The sequence below is a fragment of the Alternaria alternata genome (genome assembly GCF_001642055.1).
Source record: "Alternaria alternata strain SRC1lrK2f unplaced genomic scaffold CC77scaffold_5, whole genome shotgun sequence".
In the NCBI taxonomy this organism is placed as follows: Eukaryota; Fungi; Ascomycota; class Dothideomycetes; order Pleosporales; family Pleosporaceae; genus Alternaria; species Alternaria alternata.
This window is the reverse complement of record NW_017306194.1, coordinates 56,507-69,827: the sequence shown is the minus strand read 5'-3', so window position 1 is coordinate 69,827 and position 13,321 is coordinate 56,507. Positions and strand designations below refer to the sequence as shown.

Here is a 13,321-nt window from a genome sequence, read left to right as displayed (position 1 = left end):
AATCTGGACAGTGATAACGTGACCGTCGGTGATGGTGTGGAGCTGACTACGTGGATGGAGTGGTAGCATCAATGAAAAGCGGGAAGTAAGCGTGGGGTCTGCCGCGGATTTCCGCGTCGTTGAGACCTGTCAAAAGTAAAAACATACTCATTAGCTAAAACGCTGCATAAGCCAACCCCTCAGTGCCTTCGGACGTGCGGCCATGCAGTTATTGACTCATTACATTTGTACCTGCATGCTTAGCCTCGGCGTAGTCGCGTCGCTGCTAGCGCTTTCCCCACATTGGCCAGCTACAGCCAGATAGCAACAGCATACTCCTCAACTCACCACCAACTGGACGTGACAGAGACATGGCGAAGGTGCCAGGAGGCCTATGGAAGAACATTGTTGCTGTCCAAATCTATGGCGCTAACACAGGAGTGGGTAAGACGGTATTTTCGACGCTCCTGGGTGCCCATTTAAGCAGGCACGCGAAGTTGAAAGTACAATACATAAAGCCCGTATCCACTGGTCCAGCTGATGAGGCCGATGACAGGTCAGTATATCTGTTATGAATCATGACAAGTGTCTGCAATATGGCTGACTGCTCATTAGCTATGTGCACAAGTATAGCGGCCAACATGTTTCAACACTTTTCAAATTCGATAAAGCTGTAAGTCCGCATATTGCGGCAAGAGGATCAGACCTCATTGTGAGTTTTGCTGCAATAACTGCACTTCTACAAGCATTAGTTGACGGTCCAAGCCTAGCGATGAGCTCATTAGTCAAACCGTGTTCAAGACCGTCCAACAAGCAGCAAACACATTAGAGCGGGGGTATAGAGGCTTCTCGATCATCGAGACGGCTGGCGGTGTTCTCAGTCCAGGACCTTCGGGTACACCGCAGGCGGATATTTTGCGACCACTGCGACTTCCCTCGGTGCTCGTAGGCGACCATCGGTTAGGCGGTATCGGCTCAACCATATCAGCCGCAGAGTCTTTGAAGATACGAGGATACGATATCGACGCTGTCATATGTTTCGACGACCAAAGTCAGTATAAGAACGCACCGTACTTGCAGAAGTATTTCAAGGATATGGGAATATCAACTGTAATCTTACCCTGGATTCCAAATCTTCAAGGTATTGGACCAGGAACAAAGGAAGAGACGGAGATCATGCAAAAGTACTACACATCACAAAGTGATAGCAAGGCAATGTATACGGTTTCCGAATGGCTGGATCAACGCCACCAAAGGAGAATCATCGATACGGGGACTATGCCATATAGAACAGAGAAAGCGATCTGGCATCCGTTCACACAGCACAAACATGTAAAGAGCGCAGAAGACATCTTGGCCATCGATTCTGCGTATGGCGACTATTTCCAGGTCAAACGCAGGGGTAACGATGAGGAGCCCCATGTTGAGAATCAGATCCTATATCCTGCATTTGACGGCTCAGCATCATGGTGGACACAAGGTCTCGGACACGGAAATCCCCGGTTGGCGCTGGAAGCAGCATATGCAGCAGGGCGGTATGGTCATGTCATGTTCGCTGGGGCCACACACCAACCAGCTGTCACTCTAGCGGAGAGTATCCTTTGGGACGGGAACAACGGAAACGGAAGCCGTCTGCGGAAAGTATTCTACACTGATAACGGCAGTACAGCGACAGAGGTTGGTATCAAAATGGCCCTTCGTGCTGCTAGCAAGTGTTACGATTGGGACAGCACAAAAGAGTCCATAGGTATTATTGGTCTCAAGGGCAGTTACCACGGAGACACGATCGGTGCCATGGACGCTTCCGAGCCATGCGTCTTCAACGAGAAAGTTGACTGGTATCGTGGGCGCGGCTTCTGGTTCGACTATCCAACATTCAAACTCAAAAATGGTCGATGGGTAGTTGAACCCCCTAAGGGCATGGAGAAAGAGCTAGGTCCAGTCCAATTTTTTGGGTGCCAGGATGACATATTCGATCTTGCTGCTAGAGACACAGCAACCCGCTATGAGGCCTACATCGAAAGAACGCTAGATGAGCTGGTAAAAAAACAGGGCAGAAAATTTGGCGCATTGGTTTTAGAGCCCGTGGTTCTTGGAGCCGGGGGTATGCTATTCGTAGATCCACTTTTTCAGCAAAGCCTGATGCGCGTCGTCCGTCGTTACGATTTTGCAAACGGCTCCAAGACCACAGACCCTCAAACTGAAGACGCGCTCGCTTGGTCTGGCCTCCCCATTATGTTCGATGAGGTGTTCACAGGGTTGTATCGTCTAGGTCGTTTTTCGGCTGCCTCATTCCTCGGCGTTCATCCTGACATCAGCGTAAATGCCAAGTTACTCACGGGAGGTCTACTTCCGCTTTCGATCACGGCCGCGAGCGACTCCATCTTCCAAGCTTTCTGGGGCGACGAGAAGTCGGAAGCTCTCCTTCATGGACATAGTTATACTGCTCATGCGGTGGGATGCCATGTTGCAAACAGGAGCTTGGAAACCATGAAACGTTTGCACACTAGCAAGCAGTGGGATGATTTCAGGCTGCCATGGTCACCTAAACTTCAAGGGTTGAGCACAAAAACCAGGGAAAGGAGAAGAGACGAGTGTACCTGGAGTATGTGGTCTAAATCCTTTGTAGAAAGCGTTTCAGAACACGAGAGAGTCGAGCATGTGAACGCCCTGGGCTCTGTCCTGGCAGTATCATTAATCGACGAAGGTGGTTCAGGTATGTCATACCAATCTCTCCCATGATTTATAATTGACATAGCCTAGGTTACAATTCTTCGGCAGCGGTTGGTCTTCGAGACGCTCTACTGCATGATGTATCCGAATCACAGGTACAGATTCATTCGCGCATATTAGGTAACGTTATCTACCTCATGGCGAGCATGACTGCGACGCGTGCTCAACTCGATCCGATTGAGGCAGCGTTCAAAGAAAAATTGGACGATGTTACCAGGGTGTAGAGAGTTAGGATGGGCGGCAAGTCTTACCTCAGATATTCGGAGACGTATGTAGGTAGACTCGTAAACCGAGACTCCACATTACTTCCCTTATGAGTAGCAGAAGTCGTAGATTAGATCGAATCAGAATACGATACGTTTCCCGGTACAACGACCACGAACGTGTCTTCAACGGGATGCTACTTAGATGGATTACGAGCCTTGCAGAGCGCCTCAGGTATAAGCAACCACTCCAAAGACTAGGCTGAAAGAGCACTTTTTGGGAATGCATCAAAAGACTGGCAATCCGGCAAGCTACCGATGAAACAAATTGGAGACCTAGTAAGGGCCAGGTTTCCACACCAGTGTTAATATGTCGAAGCCCGATTCTCACAATGATTCGCTAGGCCTAGTTCTCAGGATATTTTCTTCTATTAGCCTCAAAGGCTACCCAAGATGATAACACATTATTAGCGGCTGGAGGGGTGTCTTTCCTGAAAGATAAGTTTCCCGGTGTACTATCCATGCCACCGCCAAGCGCCAAGTCACTCGGGAAGACATATATTGCATACCACCGACAGCACGTTCCTGGGACCCTGCTTCTACGGCGATGTCACCTTCCGCATCTCTCGATGCTGGCCGTAAGCTGGGTCCAGCCTACGTGCAAATGGCGATACTTTGGAAAGACCACAATCAAACTCATCCGCTTGGGAGAACTAGCTCACAAGGCCTCTTGGACATTATGCGTTGATATTTGTGACCGTGCACCGTTGGAGCGACGAACCATCTACGGAGATGGATGGGGGTCGGCTCGCATGGGGTCATCGGAGGACGCACGACCGAATGTGGATACGCCCGCGGTAACCGGGTCGACTGTGAACGGGCACGGCAGATCATCCATGTCCAAGATAATCGCTCGGCAACCACACCTAGATCGGCTAAGTTATACCATGCAGGTGCTAAGGGGTACAGGGCCATCTGGTGACTAGGTTCTCGTACTGAGACGGCAAATTCCTTACGTTACCTGGTAACAGGTGGTCCCGACATTTCATGTCATTCTGTGAGTAGCCGAGAAAGTTTAGTGTCAATTAAAGGGCCCGTTGGACCATCAGCCATGCATGTGGTATCATTGACATGAAGGTCTTGTCACTCTTGGTTTCTTTTGCTGCGGCGGTGTCCGCGCTGGCAGTAAGGCAGGCCGACGTCGTAAGCGATCTGAAAACCCTAGTGTCATCGCCATCTTCAGTCAATGCCGAAATTCGAGCACGCTGGAGTGATTACAACGCGCCCTTGCCAGCGGTTGTCGTCAGCGTGCAGGCTGAAAAAGACATAGCAACAATAGTAGGTGCAGCCCCACTCAGACTGGTTGAATAACGGATAGTGAGGGCTAACCGGAGAAAAAGATCAAGTACTGTACAAAGATTGGTATACCTTTTCTTGCGCAGAATGGCGGTATTGGATGGGGAAAGACCTTCAGTTTGGGAAAATGGGGCGTTGTGATCGACCTATCTAATCTCAACAAAGTCACTGTCGCTGCAGACAAGACGACCGCCACTATTGGAGGCGGTGCAAGCATTGGAGAAACCGTCGCAGCAGCCAACGCTGTCGGTGCTTTGATTATTACAGGCAACTGTAACTGCGTTGGCGCTCTGGGAGCTATGCTTGGTGGCGGATACGGTGTGTAATACGTGCATCTTGCGAGCATCTCAGCGCTAACTCACAGAAGGTAACCTCATGGGTGAGGTCGGCTTTGGAGTCGATAACATTATCTCCATGCGTGTGGTCATCGCTACCGGCGAGATACTCACAGTATCTTCTACGTCTCACCCTGAATTGTTCTGGGCACTTCGAGGAGCAGGTCCCAACTTTGGAATCGTGGTTTCAGCGACCGTCAGGGCAATGCCCGCTACCGAAGAAGATCGTACAGCATTCATCAACAACCTCTTATTTTCGCCCGACAAGCTCGAACAGGTTGCGCAAGCGGTGGAGGACCTTCCCCTCACGCCACAACAGCGAGTGTACCTCGTACTAACCTCCAGTGGCGAGCCACTTAACGAGCCCTCCATTCTGGTTACCGGCTTTCTTCGGAAGGGGACTAATGAAACAGGTCGCGCAGCCTTCGCCCCTTTTTACGATATCGGGCCTGTATCCCAATCCAGCGCAATTACCACATATGATCACTGGAACGATGCCAATATCGGCTTTTGTAACCGTGGTGGTCGCAAGCCGTCATACAGCTCAACTATCACTGGAATGAGCGCACAGAAGTGGCCTGAGATCTGGGAGCTCTACAAAGGTTTTCAGGCGAAAGGTCTAAATTCTGCTGTGCTTGTCGAGCGCTATAATCTGACCAAAGCCAAGTCCGCATCTCTCGACTCAACAGCCATGAACGAGGCATTGAGGAGGGACGCATTCTCACAGGCAATCGTTATACCGTGGTATGATGATGCTAGTCTCGATGTTGAAGCTTTGGAATTTGGAAGTAAGGTTAGGGCACTGTGGACAAGGAGTAGCAATCCGAAAAATGATCCAACGTAAGTCGTCATCGTTGCGATGATACTGTGCTCTTAATAAATTTTCTATAGGTATGCAAACTTTGCATTCGGGGACGAGACAAACACCGCCATCTATGGAACCGGTCTCGCGAGACTGAAAACGCTCAAAAAGAAATACGACCCGAAAAGAGTGTTTACTCAATGGTTTCCGATTCAGTCGTGAGCAAACAAACTCTGCGTAGTGGTACTGAACAATGAGATCAAAACATAGCTTTACTTTCTCGAACTCTAGATACACGCTGTTCATCCTCTAGTATGCTCAATCGGCCCTCAATTCTATCAATCAACCATTAACACCCCCTTCCCCTCTCTCCTAACTCAACCTCGCCCACCCACCACAAGCCTCACTCCTCATTGCAAGAACCAATCAACCTAATCGTCACACTCGAAGTCAAGTCTTCATACCTGGTATTCACCGATACGTCGTAGCAATCCGGCGTGTAGCGCGGCCTCTTGACCTCGCTTCTGTATTTCTTCTGTCCATTACAACTTTTACGTAGTTCAAATGTCAGACACTTCGAACGTGTTGCCGACACAGGAGTATTGCGGCATTGTTTTTAGATGACAGGCGGAAGATCTGGTACATATTAAGACGTAATGACTCACTGATGGGCGAGGAGGCTTTGGCGGTGGAGGCAATGTGAGAGGGCAAACGGTTAGTGGGGCAAAGAGTGCAGATATGGGCGTCATGCGTAGGTTTAATCTACTATGCTTTGTTTCTTACTGGGACTATAATTGATTTAAGTAATCATGAGTTGATGTTCAGGCAGTTGCTGAGGTCACAGAGTGCCCTTGATGGATCTTTCGTTATGAATCTTTACCTTGCGCACCCTGTCTTGGCTTGTTCCATTTGTGATAGCCCGCTAATCATAAGAAAGCCTTTTGTCAAAAATCACTTCACCTAACTCTGCAAAAGATCAAAAAGCCTGTTAGACCGGATTTGTAAAAAAAACACGCGATCACCCAGGATCAATTTCATTCTACTGGCTTGTGCTGCGGCCACTTGACGCCGCATTCCCTTGACCTCAACATGCTATCCGTTGAGCACTCACATCATTGACAAGTGTGAAATCGCGCCATCTCGTCACATAACAACTTTGCGCACAGTGCTCCATCTTTCGTCTCCTTCCCAGCCACGTCGTCGAACCCGGAAGCCAGTTTACCATGACCCGCCAGCTCCTCACCTGCTAATTGACGAGTCTCCAGCTCTGACAAAGCCAATTAAGTTATGAAATCTTTGCCACTACACATACAGTCTAGGATTTGGAACAGTCAAAACTGGGGGATATTAGCGGATGTGAGGTTGTATACTCAGACGCAGGGAGGATGTCCTTACAAGGGGGACGTGGCAGGGCGGGGAAAAAGAGAGGAAGGAAGGGGACGAACCATAGGCATTATAATATTAGTAGAATTTCTATCCAGCACTCGCTTGTCTCCTAAATATGCCCCTTCTAACAAGCTGAGCTGGTAACGCGCCCTGTATCCTCCCTGATGATGATGCGACCCTAGCTCCCTTTAATTTGCATGTTGCGATGAACAACATGCATGGTAGGATGGCGCTACTAACCATTAGCAACTCGGAAAGGCACTGTAGTGTTGAGTCTTAGTTGGCGCTTGACGAACCGACTGTGGAGTCTGCCATTTGCTATGGTTCCAAAGAAGGTGAAGTGGACAGACAAGCAGATCGGGGTGTTCTAGATAGATAGGGCTAAGGTTATCTGGAGACCCGGTGATGGCCGAATCGCAGCCCAGGTGAATTTTGCAGGTTTCTATCTGGGAAACTTGTGGGAAACTTGTACTTCAGTTCGAGTGTTTGAGCAGTAATTGCACGGTGAAAGTCTGCTCCCTAAAGGCGGTCTGGAAAACGGGTATCCGCTTCTTAGTCATCCAAACCGTTAGCACAGGGACTGTCCTCCTCTGCACGGTGCCATTTCCAGTCGATGGCCTTCGTGCGTACTGCCTGTCAAGGTTCGTGGGCTCAAAAGCCTCCTCCTGTGTACTCTGGGTCCTCTCGGCGTCTGTATTATCCTCGTCCGCTGGTATCGACTCCTTTACTTCTCGATCGATATCCACACAAGTAAGCATAGTGTACATCCACCACACCTCTTTCGCATTCTTGTTATGCTCTGTCCCACTTGGCGCTACAATCCGTCGGACCATGTCCACAATGCCTACTAGTTTCGTTGTGCCCTCGCCCTGCGCCGAAACGGCTATAACCAGGTCGTCCTCTCTTAATGCATCCGGCATCTCAATCGTAGACGCAGTGTCTCTGTAGGCACCTAAGTATGTCTTCAGTCGGTTGATCCCAGACTTGACGTTCTGATTTTTGGAGAAGACGACTGGCACGATGTTCTGTGCGATTCGTATACGCTTTTGAACCTCAGGAATTTTACGTAGCTCGGAAGGCAGCCGTGTCCATGGCTCATAGAGTGATGAGTGGATTGTGGGCGGAGATGGTGGCTGCGATTGTTTCTTGGGCGCTATACCATTGACACTTTCTTGCGCTTTCCGCTTGTTGCCTGCGACTTTGGCTCCGTCGGCTTTCAACGCGTCATCTAGTACCCCGATGATGGGAAGTGTAGGTCCCTCGCTCGAGTATGGCGGAGTCGCAGTCACCGTTGTGATATTGGCATCTTTCTCGGCCGATGATGCAAATACCTCGCTCGTGCGCTTTGGCTTTCCCATTACGAACGACCGGACACATGCGATAGTCGAAACAAAGTGCGTGGCAGTTAGCGTTGCGGTTCACGTTAGAAAATGATGTTGAAGGTTAGGACGCGCCGAAAATCTAGGACGCGCCGCCGGAGATACCACATTGCGCTAATCTATCCCCGAATCCCCTCATCACCTTCCGTCATCCGAACTTCCATTACATAGTGCATACCTTAATCTCCACTACCACGAATCTACCTCAAAAATAAAAGACAATAATTCCTCCTACCATAATTAAGACACTATGGACGATAAAGTCGCTGAGAGTTTGGGTCGCTTGGAACTCGCCACACAAGGCCATCATCAGATCAGTACAGAGTACGTTTGCCGTGTAGATTTCCGAGGAGAACTAGTCTAACCATCAGAAAGTGAACAAGATGATTCTCATACGCCACCGTTCTTCCGTTTGCCGGCCGAGCTTCGTCTTATGATCTACCAACACGTCTTCGCCAACGAGATTATACATGTGCAACCGAAGTCCACTGATCCGCTTGGAGGCTCGTATCTCCCTAAATACCACGGAGTGCCGAGATACCAGCAAGTTGTTTCTCTTCTGATGACGTGTAGACACATCAGAGGAGAAGCGACGCCCAGTTTCAACGATTTGGTTGTATTTGACTTGACGCTTTACTATAACTGTATGGCGGCCGCATACGAACTCGGACCAGAGATCTGCCGTGAAATCAGAGCAATCAAAGTAGAACCAAGGCTTGCAAAAAGATTAGCTATAGGACTCCAACAAGGTGCGCCACCCAGCACTAACTATAGGCATCTGTTGCCCTCTTTACAACGCGTGCATATCCAACAGACTTCTATATTTGGGCTACTTATGGTGAGCCCTGATATGGCTGTGAGAGGATTGCGACTGTATTTTGGGTATGGTGATCTTGAGGTCATTTTTACTAGGACGATGTAGACTCTTCTGCATGGTCGAACATATCACCGGACCCTGAACAATAACGGTCGCCCATCGCCTTCATCCAGCTTCAGTTCACTCAAAGCTGATGCCAAAATCTAAACCTCCACATTTTCACCGAAACAAGATGCGCGTGTCACTCTACGACCACGGTTCTTGCTCAAATAAGTTAATAAAGATGCAATCCGGAGCAACTATGCCGGTGCAAGTAAGGACAAGACCATGGTTTTCGCAGATATGAGCTGACTTGCTGATAGGGCGCAATTAGATCAGGGAAACTCTTCACTTCTCTGTCTTTCCACTGAGCTTTGCAACAAAATCCACAAGCATGTTCGTTTTTGGGCAGACTACGGGTGTCTTTGCCAGCCAAATTCAACGAGCTTCCCGCAAATGCAAGCACACATACAGGCGTCATGAGCATCTCCAACTATACCTTACAAAGGTCGGCATAGAGGCCGTGCATGTTTTTCGCAGTCTCGTAAACTCCGGCAATACAAGATGGAAGCTTTCGTAAACAGTGGATTTACTATGGATCAATCTGACTACTGCCACAAATCTCACGGTAGACCCTTCCACCAATTCATGTTCTCCGATAAATCGCCGCGTCAATCCCCACCGCATCTTTCATGACCTTCATCGTCCATTCGCTGATTGGCTCCAGCGCTTTGACTGAATCGCCTAACTGTTCTCCCTCTCCGAACTCATGGATAGCTAGGAAGGATAGCTCTTGGAACCCTTCGCTTCCACCGGAAGTACTGGTTTGTTGTGATACGAGTGAATACCGGCATGTTCTTAGCCAGCTTGGTTGCTCAGACATCTGTTGGTTATGCTCTTCACGATACCAAGCGTCTAAATCTGCGGCACCGGCAGGTGATGGTTGCATAAGCGCTACCATGATTGTCTCCGCAGCTTCTATGCGTACAGTCAGCAAAGGGCAATACTTCACAGTTCCTTCATCTTCCGGCCGGCTATGACACAGAAAGGACGTACTACTGCTCTTCTCCAGATCGAAGATCTCGACCTCCCTATATGCCCTGATATCCCACTTCCCACCTATATTCTCTCCTTCCAGGAATTTCAGCATCTGCTTCACGTTGGCACGTGCCAAATCTTCTGTCTCGCATATGACAAGGTGCCGCTTTTTGTATTCTATATTTGCCGCTCTGTACTGCCTGGCGGTCTTGATACCTAGTACGTTGGCTGTTATGGCCGTGGGCAGGAGATCGATTTTTTCGTTCGCCGATGCTTCGTCACTTTCGGTTGAGATAGGTTGGAGAAAGGCCAGAAGGACGCCAGCGCTTGTAGTGGGGGATGAGGAACGCATGTTGGTATAGACAAGGGCGGTTTAAAGTTACTAGGGTTATCTGAAGACGGAACAGGGAGCAGAGAAAATTCGACGATCCGCTTAGGTCTGGAGGAAGGGGCTGTCCTCTTGAAAGGATGTACTGATATGCGGTTGCTAAGTCGACTATCGAGGGCAGGCGCCATATGCAGTGTACCGACGCCCCCACTTTCTCGGATCAAATTACCCGTGGGCTACATACCCAAGTAGTGACCTGCACAAGAATTCATCTCTATTGCAATAGAACAAAATTTGGTAGTTATACAGACTCTGTGTCTAAGTCTCCCCTCTATCATTCTGCTCAAATACAATTACATGTTTATAAAAAGATGCTCTTTCCTATAACTTGCTCTTCTCGATACGCTTGAACAAAACATCGCTATCTGGGTATGGGTCCACCGTGTAGTTGTTGAGCGGGTTGAGTTCGCTCGCTCTGTAGAACATGTCTTCATAAACCTTTCCGTCAGCGCGACCGAGACTACTGTCAAGGACCCAGTCGTCAAAGCCCCAAGCGTCCACGAGCCTGACAGCGTGTGGTCGGATTTCCTTGAGCAAGTTCATGACGGTATTGGTCCTTGCAAGCGAAATTTGGTGCTTGCTGCACGCACCGGAAGCATAGAACTCGGAACCTTCCTGCTCAAGTGTATGTAGAGCAAAGAGGCGGAACAACTTCATCAGCACGTCAAGGATGGCCTTGTCGACCTTGCCCTCCTTTTCGATGTTCTTGAGCGCGGAAAGATTGTTCTTCACAACCATGTACTGCGCATGGGCCTTGCTGAGGCGGTAGAAGTCAACGAGTAGGTCGTTCCAAGGCTTCTTCTGCTCATCGCGGTGCTTGCTGGCCTCGAAAGTGAGGAACGATACGCGCCAGGCGAAGGCGGCGACGAGATCACTGTCAGAGCCAATTACGTCAAATGCGCAGCCAATTTCACGACGCGAGTAGAACTCCGATAGAATCTGGGTGGTATCGTTTGTTGGCTTGTCGCCCTTGAGTACGGAGCGGGCTGACTTGAGCATCTACAGCAAGTGTTAGTAAGCATAAAATATAGTTTGTTGGGCTATCAAACTTACGTATCGTGCAACTTGCTGGGTCAGCATGTAATTATCTCCCTCCCATGTTGTAGTAGGGAGATAGTCAGAGTACCAGGGTCCGATACCGCTGAAGCTCGAGTAGCCATGACCACCGCAAGCTCTTCGGCAGACCTCCAGACCCTCTGCTGCGATCGAACTGCTGAGAGACTTCAACGCACACGAGGAAGCGTGCAAATCTGCCAACATGTCACTGCCGGACTGGACTTCCTCTGGCCCAGCGCCGCGCTTGCTTGGTGCGTTGGTGGCATTACCCTGAGCAATTTTCTTCTGGTTCTCCTGGTACATGTCCATCATCGACTTTCCGGTGAAATGGAGTGCAAAAGTGGCAGCGAGAAGAGGGAGCAGCCGGATTTGCACCATGGTGTAGTTGAGAACAGGGGTCTCATCCACACCAGCAGGAGCATCTCGATCCTGGAATTGACGACGCACAGCGCAGTAACGGGTTGCGATGGTGACACCTCGAGCAAGCACACTGCCGGCTTGCATAACAATGGTCGATCGGACCCAAGTCAAGGTACCGTAGACAAGAGATGGAGAACCACGGCGACCGAATTTGTTTGTGTTGGGGTCAACAAATGTGTACTTGGCCAACATACTGATATGCGGAACCTTGACGTGGTTGAACAGGAGGAAACCGTTGTCCATGGTGTTGTAACCAAATTTAGGACCAATATCTCCGATGTGAATGTTTTCAAGAGGCTCATGTGTCTTCAGATCACGGATTTGAACGCAGAAAGGCGCTGGTCCGTAGGACTTGCCATCAATGACGAGCTGAGCCATGACGACAGCATGGTTGGCTGTCCTGCCCAGGGATCCGATCCACCATTTACTGGCGGTCAAGTGTGGCGAGTGGATGGTGAAGGTCTTGTCGTCCTTGTTCCACGTTGCTGTTGTTTCAAGTCCACGAACATTTGAACCATGGCCAAGCTCAGTTTGGGCATAGCATCCGATGATCTTGTAGTCGTTGGCTTTGGTAAGCCACTTCTCTTGTTGTTCCGGTGTACCCTGGCCCTCGAGTGTAACCTGAATCATTAGTAAAAGCTATGTGGAGGTGGGCAGTGACGGGTACCTTGAACATGCTGTCGTGAAGTCCGTATGGTCCTGGTTCTCCAACGAGCTCTGTGGCAGCCCGGAACTCCTCGAAGGACCAGTTGTGTTGCTTCTTTAATATCCTCAACCTCTTCTCCCTTGCAAGCGCGCGTTCGAACCTATCGATCCTCCCCATGAAGTAGTTCTGTGATTTATCGAAGACTTTCTCGGATTTGAGTATGTCAAGAATCTTATTCCTTCTGTCGATGACATCTTGAGTGTGTAGAAGCACTTCTAGCTCTTGGACGGGGACATTGGAGTTGGCGCGTTCAGCCTTGAGCAATTCATGGCCTTGAACGCCTGAAGGCTTCAGCTGCTTGACCCAGTCTGGTGTTGGCTTCATTGTGATAGCAAATTGATGATTGGGATGATGGAGGAGATTGAGGGTTGTTTAGAATGATGATTAAGTAGGTTGTCGGATCGTCAGATGCACTAAGAGCTTCGAGCCGAGGTCCACGGCCAAAACGGTAACACGCGTTGGTCTGGGGCTCGCACTGGCCACCATACCATAGCCTTCCGAGGGCTCATGCGCGCTTCTGATAGATAATCCCATGAAAGTGCCGAAGCCAGAATCCCGAGCAGATGAGGAGTGAAGTTCGCGACATGCAATTCCGCTAACCATGCCTTACCGCAAGAGGGCATTAGTGCGCGTCACCGGTTAGCATCAGAAGAAGACACGGTGTGTCCGGGATCGTATGGCTGC

The 13,321-nt window shown here is 49.6% G+C and overlaps 6 protein-coding genes across 6 annotated transcripts; 3 read left to right on the top strand and 3 right to left on the bottom strand.

Annotated features, from left to right (window-relative positions):
• Positions 1 to 130: 130 nt before the first annotated feature.
• Positions 131 to 3,079, top strand: CC77DRAFT_983495 (PLP-dependent transferase). The gene is made up of 4 exons (XM_018536146.1): positions 131 to 535; positions 595 to 691; positions 745 to 2,695; positions 2,743 to 3,079. The coding sequence occupies exons 1-4, from the start codon at positions 351 to 353 to the stop codon at positions 2,934 to 2,936; spliced, it is 2,427 nt and encodes an 808-aa protein (XP_018388363.1). The 5' UTR covers positions 131 to 350; the 3' UTR covers positions 2,937 to 3,079.
• A 967-nt stretch (positions 3,080 to 4,046) lies between these two features.
• CC77DRAFT_1058687 (FAD binding domain-containing protein) lies at positions 4,047 to 5,630 on the top strand (the record flags this gene model as incomplete). The annotated part of the gene is made up of 4 exons (XM_018528156.1): positions 4,047 to 4,253; positions 4,316 to 4,589; positions 4,639 to 5,446; positions 5,498 to 5,630. The coding sequence occupies 4 exons, from the start codon at positions 4,047 to 4,049 to the stop codon at positions 5,628 to 5,630; spliced, it is 1,422 nt and encodes a 473-aa protein (XP_018388362.1).
• A 1,637-nt stretch (positions 5,631 to 7,267) lies between these two features.
• CC77DRAFT_983493 (hypothetical protein) lies at positions 7,268 to 8,152 on the bottom strand (the record flags this gene model as incomplete). The annotated part of the gene is made up of 1 exon (XM_018536145.1): positions 7,268 to 8,152. The coding sequence occupies one exon, from the start codon at positions 8,150 to 8,152 to the stop codon at positions 7,268 to 7,270; it is 885 nt and encodes a 294-aa protein (XP_018388361.1).
• Positions 8,153 to 8,288: 136 nt separating this feature from the next.
• On the top strand, positions 8,289 to 9,235 carry CC77DRAFT_678138 (hypothetical protein). The gene is made up of 2 exons (XM_018532734.1): positions 8,289 to 8,497; positions 8,549 to 9,235. Exons 1-2 carry the CDS (start codon positions 8,424 to 8,426, stop codon positions 9,093 to 9,095), a joined length of 621 nt encoding a protein of 206 aa, XP_018388360.1. The 5' UTR covers positions 8,289 to 8,423; the 3' UTR covers positions 9,096 to 9,235.
• A 440-nt stretch (positions 9,236 to 9,675) lies between these two features.
• CC77DRAFT_1058685 (hypothetical protein) lies at positions 9,676 to 10,419 on the bottom strand (the record flags this gene model as incomplete). The annotated part of the gene is made up of 2 exons (XM_018528155.1): positions 9,676 to 10,007; positions 10,086 to 10,419. The coding sequence occupies 2 exons, from the start codon at positions 10,417 to 10,419 to the stop codon at positions 9,676 to 9,678; spliced, it is 666 nt and encodes a 221-aa protein (XP_018388359.1).
• Positions 10,420 to 10,597: 178 nt separating this feature from the next.
• Positions 10,598 to 13,283, bottom strand: CC77DRAFT_677957 (acyl-coenzyme A oxidase 1). The gene is made up of 3 exons (XM_018532733.1): positions 12,599 to 13,283; positions 11,509 to 12,552; positions 10,598 to 11,454 (listed from the first exon to the last, which is right to left on the bottom strand). The coding sequence occupies exons 1-3, from the start codon at positions 12,959 to 12,961 to the stop codon at positions 10,777 to 10,779; spliced, it is 2,085 nt and encodes a 694-aa protein (XP_018388358.1). The 5' UTR covers positions 12,962 to 13,283; the 3' UTR covers positions 10,598 to 10,776.
• Positions 13,284 to 13,321: the final 38 nt, after the last annotated feature.

Coding starts and splice junctions, on each gene's coding strand:
- CC77DRAFT_983495 (XM_018536146.1), top strand. CDS start 351: ATGGCGAAGGTGCCAGGAGGCCTATGGAAGAACATTGTTGCTGTCCAA. Junction 536..594: donor GCTGATGAGGCCGATGACAG/GTCAGTATATCT, acceptor ACTGCTCATTAG/CTATGTGCACAAGTATAGCG. Junction 692..744: donor CAAGAGGATCAGACCTCATT/GTGAGTTTTGCT, acceptor TGACGGTCCAAG/CCTAGCGATGAGCTCATTAG.
- CC77DRAFT_678138 (XM_018532734.1), top strand. CDS start 8,424: ATGGACGATAAAGTCGCTGAGAGTTTGGGTCGCTTGGAACTCGCCACA. Junction 8,498..8,548: donor CATCATCAGATCAGTACAGA/GTACGTTTGCCG, acceptor ACCATCAGAAAG/TGAACAAGATGATTCTCATA.
- CC77DRAFT_677957 (XM_018532733.1), bottom strand. CDS start 12,961: ATGAAGCCAACACCAGACTGGGTCAAGCAGCTGAAGCCTTCAGGCGTT. Junction 12,553..12,598: donor TTCACGACAGCATGTTCAAG/GTACCCGTCACT, acceptor CTAATGATTCAG/GTTACACTCGAGGGCCAGGG. Junction 11,455..11,508: donor CCCAGCAAGTTGCACGATAC/GTAAGTTTGATA, acceptor CACTTGCTGTAG/ATGCTCAAGTCAGCCCGCTC.